Source organism: Astatotilapia calliptera, chromosome 14, assembly GCF_900246225.1.
Source record: "Astatotilapia calliptera chromosome 14, fAstCal1.2, whole genome shotgun sequence".
Classification (NCBI taxonomy): domain Eukaryota; kingdom Metazoa; phylum Chordata; class Actinopteri; order Cichliformes; family Cichlidae; genus Astatotilapia; species Astatotilapia calliptera.
In genome coordinates this window covers 6,406,309-6,422,459 of record NC_039315.1, presented here as the reverse complement: position 1 = coordinate 6,422,459, position 16,151 = coordinate 6,406,309, and the positions used below count along the sequence as shown (strand labels likewise).

General features: G+C 41.1%; 1 protein-coding gene across 3 annotated transcripts in view; it reads right to left on the bottom strand.

The window, feature by feature from the left end:
• bcl9l (bcl9 like) overlaps window positions 1-16,151 on the bottom strand; it is a 28,266-nt gene that overhangs the window by 1,839 nt on the left and 10,276 nt on the right. For 2 of the 3 annotated variants that reach the window (XM_026191835.1, XM_026191834.1), the window contains exons 2-7: window positions 9,689-9,762; window positions 9,174-9,587; window positions 3,783-3,905; window positions 3,197-3,371; window positions 3,030-3,114; window positions 119-2,501 (exon numbers count right to left, since the gene is read on the bottom strand). In XM_026191835.1, the coding sequence (XP_026047620.1) occupies window positions 119-2,501; window positions 3,030-3,114; window positions 3,197-3,371; window positions 3,783-3,905; window positions 9,174-9,501 (3,094 nt within the window). In that variant the 5' untranslated portion in view covers window positions 9,502-9,587; window positions 9,689-9,762. Of the gene's footprint in view, window positions 1-118; window positions 2,502-3,029; window positions 3,115-3,196; window positions 3,372-3,782; window positions 3,906-6,260; window positions 6,343-9,173; window positions 9,588-9,688; window positions 9,763-16,151 lie in introns of those variants that run through there. The other variant, XM_026191837.1, reaches the window with a different exon arrangement.

Below are 16,151 nucleotides of genomic sequence, written 5' to 3'. Positions count from 1 at the left end.
GCAAAAAGAACAATGAAAAAAAATTAGTAATCTCACAGCAAGACAAGGAATATCATAAACCTCAGAGAAGCCAATACGGCATCTCTGATGTTTGTTTTGAGCTTGGATTGGAGTCTACCTGTTTCAGTAGAACCACATCCTCCATTGCCCACCATCTTTCCACTGGCTGGACCACCCGGACTTGGAAGTGGTGGTTTAGGAGACGTCCACCCTGGAGAGTTTGAAGCCAGGGCGGGGGACTTCAGTCGTGCAGGGGAGGCAGACGGAGAGTGCATCCCAAGGCTGGAAGATCCCATTACTTGGGGAGACTTCATGGAAGAAGACGAAGGAGTCCCAGCACCAGATGCAGGTGGAAGAGGGGGATGATGCCCAGCAGAAGAAACCTGTGATGGTGACTTCAGCCCTGGAGCAGAGGGGGAAGGTATAAGAGGAGATGGCTCTTGATTGAGGGATGGAGACTTTAGTTGATGAGGAGGAGGCACTGAAGGAGATGTCAGAGGGTTAACATTTACTGACAGGTCAGAGGTTTGCCTAGAACCAAGGTCTGCACCCCTAAGGCCTCCGCCCATCGGCATATGACTAAGACGTGATGTACTTCCCATTTGATTAGGTCCTTGATGATCAGGCCCAAACATCTCTGGGCCACTTTGTTGAAGATACGGTACTTCCATCTGACCTCCAGAAAAATGACCTTGGTTTGGAAACTGATAAGGGCCTTCAGGTCCAGGGATCATTCCTTTATTTCCTCCTCTTCCATTTTGAGAAGCCCTGATTCGTGAAATCTCTCCAGTGCCAAACATCTCCACTAGAGGTCCTCCTCCATGGCCTCCTCTGAGCTTCTGAGACATCATCTGCTGTTGCTGCTGAACATGAATTTGTGGGTTCATGTTCATTGCCATGTGGCTCCCCAGAGGAGAGTCTACTAAGTCTCTCATTGGAGGACCCCCTCCAGGAGAGCCCATAATATCACGTGAACCAGGAAAGTCCATGGGATCACCTCGACCGGAGGGTTGACCACGGCCCATTCCTAAATTGGGAAGATCTGGGCCCCCAAGATTATCCATAATTCTTGAGCCCATGTTGCCATGCTGTTGCTGTTTAGCCAATCTATCAAGTTCAAACCTGGAAGCACCCTGCATGTGCCGTTTGTCCATGATGCGAAACAGTTCCTCGCGTGTTAGCAGATGCTCTGAGTCACCTTGCAAGTGTTGTGGCGGCCCACCAGGGTAGCATCCATGGAAGGGACTTCCACCACTTATATTGTTAGGCATATCATCTAGCCAAATCATGCCTGGGCGTGAGGGCCTGTGGGGTCCTAGACCTTCCATTGATAAAACTCCTCCTGGACTACCAGGGAAGCCCCCTCCAGGCGGCCCTCTCGGTCCAAGAAACCTTGGGCCACGGGGTCCCTCTTGCATTTCTATCATTCGTCCATTTCCACCCATTCCACCTCCCATCATATTGGCAGGACCCCATTGCTGATCTCCAGGCTTGCTGTGGTATGGAGGAGGGGGTCCTCTCATCATCATAGGCATGCCCATGTCACTCATGATTCTAAAGTTTTGGGGATGCGGAGAAGGGTGCATCTCCTGTTGTCGCCTCTTCTCCTGGTAGAATTCTTCTTGAAGTTTCCTCCAGGCCACTTGCTCTTGGGTCAGTCCTTCTTGTCCAAGTAAAGGACCCATGTCATCCCCAGGTGACAGATGGTGATGTGGAGGTTGTGGCAGGTTATGATGAGAGTCCATTTGAGGGCTGTCAAGGGCAGGTCCACCAATGGATTGTGTATGAGAAATTATTGACTGCAAGGGTTCTTCATATTTCTTCATATCGCCCATTGGAGCCAAGGCTGATGATAACATATTACCACTACCACAATTTCCAGAGTTATTAGTACCACTGTTACCTTCCTCCAGAATGCCACCCCTATCAGTATTATTATTATTTGGATTGGATGAGTTATTAAGAGCATTGTTGTTAGAGCTTGCAGGGTCTCCAGAGCCTCCACCTGATCCACTGCGCAGAAGCAGCCTCTCTATGTCTCTCAACGTCTGCAGAGAGCGCTCCCTGTGTTCCAGTTGCTCTTTGGAAAGACCATCTGTGTTTCCTTGGCCACCCCTCTGTACTGTATCACTCTGTAGGTGTGTAGCTAGGATGGAGGGACTTCCCGAGGGAGAGACACTAGAAACAGGAAGAGGCATACCCCCTGTGCCTTTCCCATTTCCAGTTCCTGGGTCTGCGCCAGCAAGTGCTACCACGCTTCCTCCCTCTGACCTATGAGTGACAATACTGTTATTGCTGGAAGCTCCGCCAGGTCTGGTCTGAGGGGATTCGTTATCAGAGTGCCCTGCTGATGACGGTGTCCCTGCAGTATGCATCGGACCCCCAACACCTGCAGAGGCTGGCCGTGGAGTTCCACTTTGGGATTTCGGGGTGCCTGTAGGTGGTGAGCTACTGGTATTTAGCTTCTCAGATAAATTAGAAAGCTTCCCTGATGGGTGGCCCTGTGGCAGAAAAAAGGACAAAGAACACAAGGCTGAACTTTTAAAATGTTATTCCTGCAGTCGCAATTGCTTTTCATATATTTTCATTAGTAGTGTGATCATTTATCAGGCTAAATTATTTTCTATATGTGAACTTTGTCACTTTGATGTGATTGTCTTCTGCTCGTGTAGCCTACATTATCTAGCCTTCATGTATTAAATGGGTAACTACTACTAGTGTGTCTGTCTTCTAGAGATAGACACATCACTAGTATTCATCGCTGCACCTGCAGTTTTGCTGTTTGTTGGTACCAGACAATTAATAGCACTACATACCCTTCTAAGTGTTTTTTTTTTTTTTTACAGCAGTCCAAAGAAGTGACAGACAGACAGAAACAGGAACAGAGAGGCATCCGAGATTAAAATAACTAAACAAATACAAAAACCCTTCACACATAGTTTGCACCTGTGGTCTTTAATGTGGAAAACACTTTTACTCCCATGTGGTTTAATCAGTTTAGGAGAAAAAAAGAAAAAGAGATGACTGACCTGCTCCAACTTTGAATGTGGAACGTTTTGCTGGTGAAACAGAAGGATGGAATCAGCCTGCCCTTTTATTACTGCCTCTGCAGCACTGTCAAAAAATAAAATGGCCACTTTTAGAAGCTGATACTCTTAATCTCCATATGAATCATTGACCTGCAAATATTTTTCACCTGTTGGCAAGGTTGGTTGTGAAAACATAGACCACTTGCTGTGAAGCCTGAGGGGGATCTGCTTTTAGCCCTGGTCCCACCCCACATCCCATTGCTGGACCTCCAGATTCGGGCATGGATCCCGAAGTCAAGCGATCAGAGCGTCCCTGGATAGGACCAGCCAGCCCTCGCTCCCCTTAGAAACAACAACAATAAAACAAAAAATACATAAATAATTAAAAAGCCCCACAGTGGTTTCATTTCTCTAAAATAGCTTGGATTTTTATTTAAATACCAGCAAATTCATGTGGCTACAAGAAATCAACACCAGAGTGCGCTAAAAAAAAACATAGTCCCATCAGTGGAGGGGATAGTAAGGCATTCTAAGCAGACATCTCTATTTCTTAGTGTTTTGTGTGTGCAGGAACTCCAACAGCAAAAGATAATTTATCAACTGAACCTCAGAGAAAATAAAACAGACGTGCTGGATGGAGCGCGCGGGGGGGGGGGGGGGTCGACTGTTGTGGTCACAGTAACACTATTTCCATATTTAGACAAAAGCAAATGACAGTGTGTTTCACCACTGTGTTGAGGTATTCACACTCACGGTGGGCTGTAGTGTGTGGCTTGTCTTCATCTTCCTCTGTGTCAGGTCCAGAGCACCATTCATCTCCACTGTACGGCTGTTTCTTTTCCAGAACACACCGCCGCTTGCTGCGCATAACACCCTCTAGAGGACAGACAGACAGACACATCCACATTCATGCATCTGTTAAACAATTTCCTCTTTACTGTTACAACTAACGTACAACTGTATTTTCCAGAATCACAAGTTAATTAACTAACTTTGTCTGTTCACATGCAATGTGCTTTACTTGCTGAAAGTTCACAGGGCTCCAACTTACAGCTCAGAACAGCATCTCTAATGGCAGACTCACTTTAAAATCATAATATGGTCATAAAAATGGTAAATTGGCTGCACAATGAAGTTGTGAGTAAAATGTAGGACATGTCAATTAGGGATTATTTTTAACTAGAGCTATGGTATGCATCTGCAAGGTACGTTTTAGTAAAAACTGGTGAATCATGAATTAATTTGACCATGTTTAATCCTGTGAGGTTAAAGTAACCATATGTGCCAACCCTAAATCCAATCCTTTGGGAGAGCAGCACCAACCATTGCTAGTAAATGTTGCTTTGCAATATTAAACAAAGACAAATACCCGAATCCCAAATATATACTTTGAGATTTAAAATATAGCACTAAATGTGATGTAGATTATTTTTGCTTTCGTATCCAGCATTTTACATATTTTAAGATGTGACAATGATGCTGTTAAACCATCTCAAACTCTTGTATATTATTTACATTAAAATGTATCCACAACATGAACATAAGCACGATTATTTTGGTGGCTTTAATTCATTTTTGTGGTGTAGGCCTTATATACATCAAACTGTCAATAAAATCCACATAAATGGATTGCTAGGATTGAAAAAAAAAAAAAAATGTATAAAGGTTGAAGTCTGAGCTTTCCACGCAAGTTGAAATGGCTGCGTATTGCTGCTATGTCATCTTAAAACAGTCATGTGATTTGCGCCGGCACAATTGTCGACCCCAGAAGGTTAAATCATTTCTGCAGAAATGCTTCAGCTGCTCTTGCCAGAAGGTGCACATACCTGTTCACTCCCATTCATTTTCTAAGATGAAAAAAATATCATAAGCAGCATATGAAGTCTTTCTGCTTGTGCAAAATTTAAAATGTTGTAAATACTGAACTATGTGGTGGTTCTGGGATCTGATAGGAACAGCACCCGAACACCTCACAAGGTATTCCAGGCATGTCCATCTGGAACAAGAACACAAGATACTGAAAATACACTGGATTATATTCCCTGCTTTCCTTTGACTGATACTTTCACAATCCACATCTGAATTAGTGGCACCGGATTCTGCGCCAATGACTCGATATAAAAAAAATAAATCAATAAAAAAATATTACAGAGTTGGCTTATCAAAATAACTTGCAGGTAAACATTTCACTGGCATTTTAGCTGTATGTACGTCATTTTTTATGTAACTGTGTGCCAACTTTATTCATCTCATCTACAGTGGTTTGAAAAAGTGTTTGCCCCCCCTCCTGATTTCCTAGCACTTTGCATATGTGTCACACTTATGTTTCAGATCATCAAACACATTTTAATATTAGACGAAGATAACCGGAGTAAATATAGAATGTGGTTTTTAAGTGATGATTTCATTGATTAAGGGAGAAAACTCATCCAAACCTACCTGGTTCTCTTTGAAAAAGTAAATCCTGAATTAACTGTGATTAACTGAAGAAGCTTCTCGGATGAGAGGTGAAACATCTTCAAGCAACCTAAAGAAGTCCAAACGCTTTTCTTTCCAAGCTCCTTAGACTACGATGGCCTGGATGACTGAGAACCTTCACAGACAAACTGTGATTATCTACATTTTTTGGAAAGTTGAGTTCAGTTTCACTAAACACATTCAGGCCTGATTACAGGCACACCTGTTGAATCAGGAAATCACATAAATAGAACCTGTCTGACAAAATAAAGTACACTAAAAGATCTCAAAACGCTGCACATCATGTCACTAAAGAAACACCTGATAAACAAAGTAACTGACATCTATCCATCAGGAAAGGGTTACAAAGCCATTTCTAAGGCTTTGGGACTCCAGCCATTATACACAAAGGGAGAAAACTTGGAACAGTGGTGAACCTTCCCAGGAGTGTCTGGCCTACCAACATTATTACAAGAGCACATCAACAACTCAACCAAGAGGTCACAAAAGAACCCAGAACATGTCTCTGTTAATATCAGCGTTCATGGTTCAACAGTAAGAAAGAGACTAGGCAGAAATGGCATCCATGGGAGAGTTCAAGGAGAAAACCTCTACAGACCAAAAAAAACCCCCACAAGGCTCATCTCACATCTGCATGAAAGCATCTGCATGATCCCCGTGACTTCTGAAAATATTCTGTGGACTGATGAAGGTTTGAGTCCCACTACATCTGGTGTAAAATTAACACAGCATTTCAGAAAAGGAACATCATACCAACAAAACATCTCGAAGGATAATGTCCAGCATCTGTTTATGACCTCAAGCTGAAGCACACTTGGGTTCTACAGCAGGACAATGATCCAAAACACACCAGCATGTCCACCTGTTAATGCAGGGGTGGGGAACTCCAGGCCTCAAGGGCCAGTGTCCTGGTTTTAGATCTCACCCTGGGTCAACACACCTGATTCAGATGATTAGTTCATTACCAGGCCTCTGGAGAACTTCAAGACATGTCGAGGAGGTAATTTATCCATTTAAGTCAGCTGTGTTGGATCAAGAACACATCTAAAACCTCCAGGACACCGGCCCTTGAGGCCTGGAGTTCCCCCACGTCTGTCTCAACAGCTTAAGAAAAACAAAATATACAGTTTTGAGTAGTTTAGTCCTGGCTAGAATCTGATTGAGATGCTGTGGCATGACATTAAAAAGGTGGTTCATGCAGAAACCCACCGATGTGGCTGAATTACAACAATTCTGCAAAAATAAGTGAGCAAAAATTCCTCCACAACACTGTAAAAGACTCCCTGCCAGTTATCACAAACATTTCAGTGCAGCTGTTGCTGCTAAAGGTGGCCCAATCAGTTATATGGTTAAGGGGCAATCACTTTTTCACACAGGACCATGAAGGTTCTAAATTTTCATTTAGAAACCACATTTTGTGTTTACTTGTGCCATCTCTGTGTAATATTTAAATTTGTTTGATGATCTGAAACATTTAAGTGTGATAAACATACAAACCAAAAATAGGAAATCAGGAAGGGGTCAAACACTTTTCACACTACTGTAAGTGTTGCTTATGAAAACATTGAGCCAAAAAACACAGTTACGATTTTGTGAGAACACGAGCTACTGTGGTTCAGTCGGTCCAAACTGCTGTGGCTGGCCTAAGATTTCCACAAAGAACAGAGAACCAAAAATGGACAGCAAATTCAAAAGATGAATAAATCTCTAGGGGTTAAAGAAAAGATCAGCACACTCTGATCTCTCTGATTACTGACTGCACATGCTTCCAGATAAGCTTTATGACAATTCATTGATCATCTTTTTGTCTTCAGCGTAAAACTACTTCCAAATAAGCATGAGTTTGGGTAACCACACTCCCAACCTATAAAGTTAAAGTGAAAAAGGAAATTGAAATGACAGTACAGACAACCCAACAGCAGAGGGAGGACTGGTACCTTTTTTCAAAGTAGTAGTTACAGATTTATCTAAGAAAAACAGTTACTGAGGCAGTTTTTCACTGCATATTTCAAGGTCTGGCTAATATAACACATGTAGGATAACCAAATGGATCTGAACATTTGTGTTTGTGTGAATGGATAAATGATGACAAATTAAAGGGAAACTTAAATGTTAGTGTTAGTTCTGTTCACCACCATAGCACTGTTTTACTCCTATAGCAGAATCGCAAAGAATCAATGCCAAAGCTGAATTAAGCCGCTCTAGTGGCACACATTGGCACAATACCTTACTAAAGTCCCTGTGCAGACATGGACTCCTCTCTGATAACCTGATAGCGCACAAGAGTCAGTTTCATCACCATTAGGTCGGCCACTTTTCTTTAAGAATCACAACTGCAATTTTCCACAATCTTCATGTACCACTTTCAGAATGGTGCAAGTCTAAACCCATGCCGCTAAATTAACTGGAAGACTCGCACAAGATTATGATCATGTGTGTGTTATGCATCTTAAGTTGCTCAACAATAAACATCACAGTTTAAGAGAATGCTTTAAAAGTATCAACATGAGTGTATAGTTCGGCTTGAGGCTCACGCTTCTAACTTCACAGTCTAACACCAGCCGAGCTAATCTCTAGAAAGATTAAGTTTATTCCATACCTGCTACGTCAGAAAGCAGCAGAAATTAGTTAAAGTTATACCCAAAACTGAAACAAGATATAGCATCTAATTACACCGTGCTCACCTCACATAGATGCATCTTAATAATTCTCAAGGCATGGCATATCCCATGTGAAGTAGCTATCAAAGTAATCAAAATACAGCTACTATGGTTAGGAAACTCTTCTCTTATAAAAAACATCACTTGATAAACTGTCAAATTGTCAAAGAATAATATTGCAGTAGTGCTATGGATCAATACTGTGGGTCTGAATCAATCCACCCAATCTTTCATTCTTTCCTCTTAGCCTCTGCTGCTCTATGTGCTGGGACCACACCTCATCCCTGAGTGTTTTTATGTGTGTTTGTGTTAATTATTAATGTATTGATACATTACTGTGTTTGCATATTCATACTGTGGGGACTCTCCACCCTTTTTGGGGTCAAAAAGCAAGTTCCCATAATGCAAATCATTAACTTTGATAAGACAATTTCTGTTCTGTGCATGTGTGTGTGGTGTTTGTGTATGTGTGCGTGTGCAAGGTTCGAGTAATGCACAGGAAGCTCAGATGAGTTTCACAAAACACATGATGAACTCTTAAAATAGCACTAGCAAACAAATGCAAATCAAGCACTTTGTACTGAACCACATGAACAAAAATATTTACACTCATCACCTCCTGTTTTAATAGTATCCTCTCTAGCATTACTAAGTTGTCACAACCACATTAGCTTTCTTGCTCTCAGAGCACTACAGAAACCCCAGATGTTTTTTCATCTGAGACACGTCACTGCTGTGAAGGCATGGCGAAAACAATCAAAAGCCAGGGGGAAATTCTGATGCTTCAGTGAAAGGTCAGGGCATTTCAGCATGAGAGAAAACAAGTTCTTCTGTCCTCGCAGTCCTTGTATTCACTTCCTGCTGTGGAGGAGGTGAATGCACGTAATCTGGTATTTCGGGTAAAGATCTGGCTGATAGGGAGGTAAAGGAAATGAACTTATGCATAATTAGAAGAAAAAAAAGAACTCACTACAGAGCACCCTCTATATATCGATACATGTCTTACCCCCTTTGGCATCTGTCTCCAGGACTGGAGGAACAGCATTTCTTAATTCACCAGAGTCAATGGAGACGCTCCGATCCCGCTTGGTTTTGGTTTTCAGCATCCCTCCAGTGCCACTCACTGATTGGCTGCCAACTTTGAGCCCAGGGTTGCTCAGAGACAACTGGCTGGTTTTGACTCCATGGTTGCCAGAACCAATGCCCTTTGAACCCAGGTGGGTAGCAGATCCTGGCTGCTGCTGCTGCGCCTGCTGATTTACGCTGGGTATTTGGGATCGGCTGTCACCGGTGACCTGCTTGCCATGACTGGCCAGTTTATTGTCTGGGTGCATTTGAAAGGCTGGTGATTGAGGTGAAGGTCTGGTAAGGAGAACTGCTGGGCTGTTAGTCAGTGGAGTCACATTGCTTACAGGCGACACTGATGGAGAAAAGAAAAAAAATAAATAAATCAGTGATCAGTATTTTAAAGGCTGGTTCTAGGTTAGGTGTTTAAACCAAACTTAAGCCGTGTTCACTCACCTCATCTCACCTAGACACTCAGCTGACACATCGCCATGCTGGTTTCCAGGATGCTTCACTGACCACACATAGACCTAGGGGACAGTAACAGAGGAATATCATTAGCAGAGGCAGACGGCGACCTTTACAGCTAACACTGTTAGTTATGTGTCCTCAACCTGTGGGTCAAAGTCAACGTCATGAGACAGAAGAGAGAGAAAAAGCCAAAGACTGATAACAGAGTAAGGCCAAAAACACACCGAGGTAACTGTCTCTTTAAGGCAAAGAGTGCAAAACTGAGTTTGAGCTGGGGGAGGGACCCGAAACTCAGAAGTAGCTCAGTAGCAGTGTTTAAGGTACCGCCCTCTTCTAAACACTTTGCAAACCGCAAAAACTCCACCACATACAATGCTGTTTAGCAAAAATCCTGTTTCCCTCACTTAGACACACTCATTCCTGTTTCACACTTGTAGCACAAAACAGATAAACTAACTACTCGATACTAACAGATTTTATTTTTGGACTATTTAGACACGCAACCAAATCTCAAGACATCATCAGAACTATCTACCTTTGCTTTAATGTAATTTAGAGTGACCAAAGATCCCAGGTAATGAGGCCCTAATCATAGACTTTCAATTATTTTCTTTACAGAAAAGGTTAAGGTATAACAACAGACTTTTCCCAAGCAAGAATGAAGCTAAATATTAGTAATGGAGGACTTCAAATCAAATCTGCTGCTGCAAGCTGGCACTCTTTTGACACCACCACCTGCCTATGTCCATAACCTCAAGTTTATGTTTTTAATATCTGCTACTGCAGTGAGCTGTTTTTGGTGAAAAATATTTTATGCATTCTAACAACTAGCTCTAAACAAGCAGACTGAGTTCATCCCATAAAAGATACCTGTGCAGAAAACATTAGTTCTTCAATATTTGCAGGTTTCAAGATTAGCTGGTCAAAAAAAAAAAAAAAAAAAAACCCTGTTTAAAATAAATATCTAGGCCAGATCTTTGGCTGACATCAGGCAGATCGCGTGTAAACACTTCTGACTGATGACACAATCCTAGTCAATCAGGTCAGCTGTTCCGCTCCAAAAGAACCATCTGTAGCACTCACTCACCTTCACAGGTAATGGTAAACACAATGCTCCCATTAGTCATTAACCAACACTGGCTCAAGTCAGCACAGGAGGGTGCCTTGTTCACTGGCTGAGGATTTCATCATTCATTAACTCAAACAGGGACAGTCAGACGTTGCAACTGTTGACAAAGTATGACTCACTGCTTTGTGCAACACAAAGGGGAGGCAGACTAATCATATGGTGACAGGCTGACCTTCAAGTGGACACTTATGAGAAGAAAGAGCCGGCTAAAATGAATACCTGTCTAATGGTTATCAAGCCAACTCTGTCATTTATGCTACTGTTGGCATGTTGAGGGGAATCAAGGCAATAAGGGTGCAGCTTAAATTGGAAAAAGTGGAAGAATTGAAGAGTCACCGAAGTAAATCTTGTGTTTCACTTGAACACTATAAACAGTTCAGCCTCATGCTGCCATTATCCACCACTTCTTGCAACATGTATGGATGTCTACTGTAATGTTCTTTGTGAGTGGCTGCTTGAAAATGAAGCCTGTCTCAGAGTGAATGGAGAGAACTGAGTTTATATTACATTTGCATGTTTAATATACATCACATTTGTTTTTGGTTTTTTGCAACAAAGATAGCGATGGTGGAAACGCTCAACTCGAATCTTCAAAATGGGACTTTACAAACCAAGGATTTACATCACAGTGGCAGTACACACTCTGTACTGCTATTTGTGTCTCTCGTTTGTTCTCCGTTTTATGCAGGAGATTGGCATGCATCTCCTCTCCAAAACACACAAAAAAGCAAAGCAACATAGGTGAAGTAAAAATCAATGTTATTAATGTGGTCTTATATTACTGCAAGAGCAATTAAAGCTTCCTACTATGGTGGTAACCCTTGTGGCTGCTGTGTTTTTTTGTTTGTTTGTTTTTTTTGACCTGCCAGGACCCACCTTTTTTCTTTTTTTCAATATACACAAGGTGCATGTTTTAGCAAATCTCAGAAAGCTATTTGGACTGAAGCAAAAAAAAAAAAAAAAAAAAAAAGCCTTGCAATTTTATATATTGTTAAGGATTCAGTGTATACATGTGTGGCTTTACATTCCTGTGCATAGAATTATATAGAATCAGACAGTATAGAATTATACTGACTGTAGTTAACTGCAGTGAGTTTTGGTTGGCCTGATTGTTTTGGAAAATGCTCATCTACTGGGATTTAAACACACACCTGTCTTCAGAGTTCATAAAGAAGGGTCAGAAGAAGAGGAAACTATTCAGAGGGCGACAGTTCTCTGAAATTAAATGCCTTGTTGATACCAGAGGTCAGAGGGGAAGGGCCAGATTGCTTCTAGTCAACAGGAAGGCAACAGTAACTCAAATAACCACTCGTTACAACCAAGGTATGCAGAACTGCATCTCTGAACATGCCTCAGATCTGGAAGGACTACACCAGTTGCCACTCCTGTCAGCTATGAATAGGAAATGAGACTGCAATGTGAGCTTGGGCTCACCAAAACTGGTCAATAGAAGACTGGAAAAACATTGTGTAATAAAACAAGTGTTGAATTCTGCTGTAACATTCAAAAGGTGGGATTAGAATTTCTAGATGGAATGAAAGCAAGGATCCTTTCTGCCATGTATAACTTGTTCAGACTGGTAGTGGTGGTGTAATGGTGTGGGGGATATCTTCTTGGAACACCAACTGAGCATTGTGTAAATTCTATAGCCTACCTGAGTATTGTTGCTGACAATGTCCATCCCTTTATGACCACAGTGTACCAATCTTCCTGCTTCCACCAGGATACAAACCATTTGCCAAGGCTTAAATAATCTCAAACTTGCTTCTTGACTTCATGAAATGACATGGCAACAAGTTAACTGTATTCAAATGGACTCTATAGTCATCACATGCTAATACAATAGGGCATCTTCAGGATGTGGAGGTACAAGAGATTCACATCATGGATGTGCAGCCAAACAATTAAAATAGACCAAAAGAACCAAAACATTCTCAAGAGAAATATTTCCAGCAACTTGTTTATTCTAGAAAGCAACAGGGGTCAAATACTGACTTTATTTGGTGTCATCTGCATTGATTACATGGTGACCTCACCACACAAGCATAATATTTTTAAAAGTCAAGCTTGAGATATGATAAAGTACTTAATTATGGTGACATTTGAAAAGTACAATAAATCAGATCAACCTGACATCTGTGCAATTAATGAAATAAAGTAAAAATCAAATCCCTATTCATTTAATTTCTGTCAGGTTTGAAAATTCTATCTAGCCGTCTAGCTTTTCTGTTCATGTTGACAAGATTATAGCTCTCCATCTGGTCACACAGACTGTGGCTTTCCTGATCAAATACGGTCTCCTACAGTTATTTCTGGTGTTTTCAAATATGGTGTTGTCATATGCATCTCAAATTCTAAAATATTGGCCCTTTAATGAAAGATGTTGATAAATTTTACACCCAAGTTGAAATTGGATAAGACTCAGCCTCCCATAATGGGTAAGAGCAGAGATGATGGAGTTTCATTATACATTCAATTAAGATTCAAGTCTTAAGTGTGCTAAAGAACATGCTGACACACTCTGGAAATGTATATAGACCAATATACTCTAGCCTCTAGCTCGTTATGTAACTGGGGAGTGCTTCTTTATAAATTGCACATTACCAAACTAATAAATCAGCCGTACTGACCAATTACATAGCCCCCCAAAAATAAGAAACTAATGCAGAAGTAACTTCAAAAGCTGCACAAATTGATACACTCTATGTAGCAATTCAGATACATGTGCCTCAGTAAATGACAACACACTACACTGCTAGCACACAGCACAAATGCAAGCATAAGGTGCATAGTGGTGGTGGTTGGAGGTGGGGAGGGGGGTTACAGGCCTGAGTACTTCATTGGATGACTGCAAAAAGTATGCTCAGCCTTTTGAAAAGTCAACTGACACACACACACACACAGTTTTATAGTACGCACTGTTTGCATACAGTAAAACAGGACACGTCATCATGATGTAGTTTGTTTTTGTGATGCAACAGTCAAGCTGTCAAAGAAAGAATTAATACAGAGAACTAAATGTATATTTCTTGGTTCAAAATGGGGATTTTGGGTGGTGACACAAAATTAAGCATAAGCAGGCATCAGCTCAGAGATTCCCTGATTATATTGAGAGAGATGCTGCAACATATGTTAAAAATGACTCTGTCGCATGGCGGTATAAATAGTTACAGGGCCCTGCCAACTTCATAGTTAGCACATGCAAAAGCTAATGCGGTGACCGTGCACTGGGTTTCAGCTTGGTAGTTGCTCCTCAACGACTCAAGATTACACACAAGTACATGCACTTTCCTTTCTAATGTTGTGGGGGGAAAAAAATTTAAAAACCCAAAACTAAAAAGGCATAATAGTACTCATTTTACACTTTCCATAAAATACAACAGTAATTAAAGAGAAAAGAACACTTTGGTACACAATCAAATAAATTCTTTCAGCATCTAAATATCCAAATCATTCACCCAACTTTGAAATTCTGCTATTCATAAACAATTCTGCTCAGTCATCCAAGAATGTCAACAACTAAGTCTGTCTAGGCAGCTATTTAAATGAAATGCTCACTCAGTGGACTGATGGAGACTGACAGGAAGTGTGTCTATATTTGAACTGCCTCTTTTCAAATATGCCAGTGTTCCAAGACTCTGAAGATCCCAGCTTAGTTTCAACTAATGCACTCTGTTATACTGCAATACTGCCAACCAGCCTACCTTCATAAAAGCTATAAATTTCAGCTTTTGTTTAACCTGTCCTCGTACTGTAGCTAATAGAGGAAGTCATTTATAGTGTTGATTTGCATCAAAGTAATGTGTTCATAATATTTAGCAAATGCTTGTGTGCAAATGCTTGTGTATGCAAATAGATTGAGTAAAATATTATAAACAGCTCTTATGTTATCCCCAGCATAGGAAATGTACATGCCAGCAGCCAGGGGGGTAGTACTTGGTCGCCCCATGATCGGAAGGTCGGCGGTTCGAATCCACTTAACGGCTACCCTGAGGTACCCCTGAGCAAGGTACCGTCCCTACACACTGCTCCCCGGGCGCCTGCTTAGTGGGCTGCCCACTGCTTCACTGAGTGAATGGGTCAAATGCAGAGAAAAACAAGTAATTTCCCCATGGGGATCAATAAAGTATCCATTATTATTATTATTATTACTACTTCATAAATGGCATCTCTTGTTTAAAGTTACAGATATCCATGAAGTCATGCGATGCATACTGCAGCCTATGACATTGCATGCCACTGTTTCCGAGCAAGACAGATGAGATGATAACTTTACTGTAAAGACTGTTGCCTTTGGTTGCGAGAACAAAAGTTATTGTCTTGCGCCAAGCAGAGCAGGGTGTGTACAATTAAAGGATTTATACTCATGTGCGCAATATTTACTGAGTTAACTTGAAGTATCTACTTAAGACAAACAAGTTCAATTGGTAACTGTTGATTAAATGGAGACGATTCAATTTTCCAAATACGAAATGTAAAATAACATCCAATGATGTACAGTATCAACCTCAGTCATACACTGTAAATCTCTCGGCGTAGTTTTGTATTATGAGCACATTCACTACCAGTTACTAAGTTAGAGCAGCTGCTCATTCTAGCCCACATTAAAACTTAATCCTCAGGAGCCAGTTCATAAAAGTTTGTCTTGTGCACAAACCAACATTTTTCCATTGCTTTTAAAGGCAAGTGTCAGCTGGACACGTGCTTATGCAAAAGCGAGGTCTAATGTGGTAAGGAAAATGTTCCCCATTTGACATTTGCACAACTTGTTTGAGAAGCAAATTCAGTTTGAAAATTGGATCTTGTCCAGCTGCGTCCAATTTGTGCTCCAAACAAGCAAGGGGAATAATTCAATGAGTTTTAAAATCCACAACACATGATGTTTACATGTAAAGCCAATATATGCAAGATAAATGCACATAACGCAGGCCATCACACTCACACATATGCTCTTACATTCTTTCAGAAATTGAGGGAAACAAACATCATTTCTCTCAGTTAAGGCTCGAGGTTTGCTGAGTGTTTTGAATATATTTGCCAAAAGGAATTTGACTGTGAGTGTAGAAGATGCTTGCTATATTCTATTTTTCAGCATTTTTTTTTTATTTATTCTTTTTTCAGATGCTCTTTGCTGTACTTCCACGCTAAATTTCACCATAACACGAGTTTTTCTGAGTATACAGCAATCAGAGGTAATGTATTGTGTATATAACTAAAGCTAGTGTGGGTCACAAGTCTTTCTAGCTGCTAACTACTTTTGATCACTGTACAATCAATTAGCTCTGCAATGTCTAAAATGTCTAAAAATATAAATAAAAT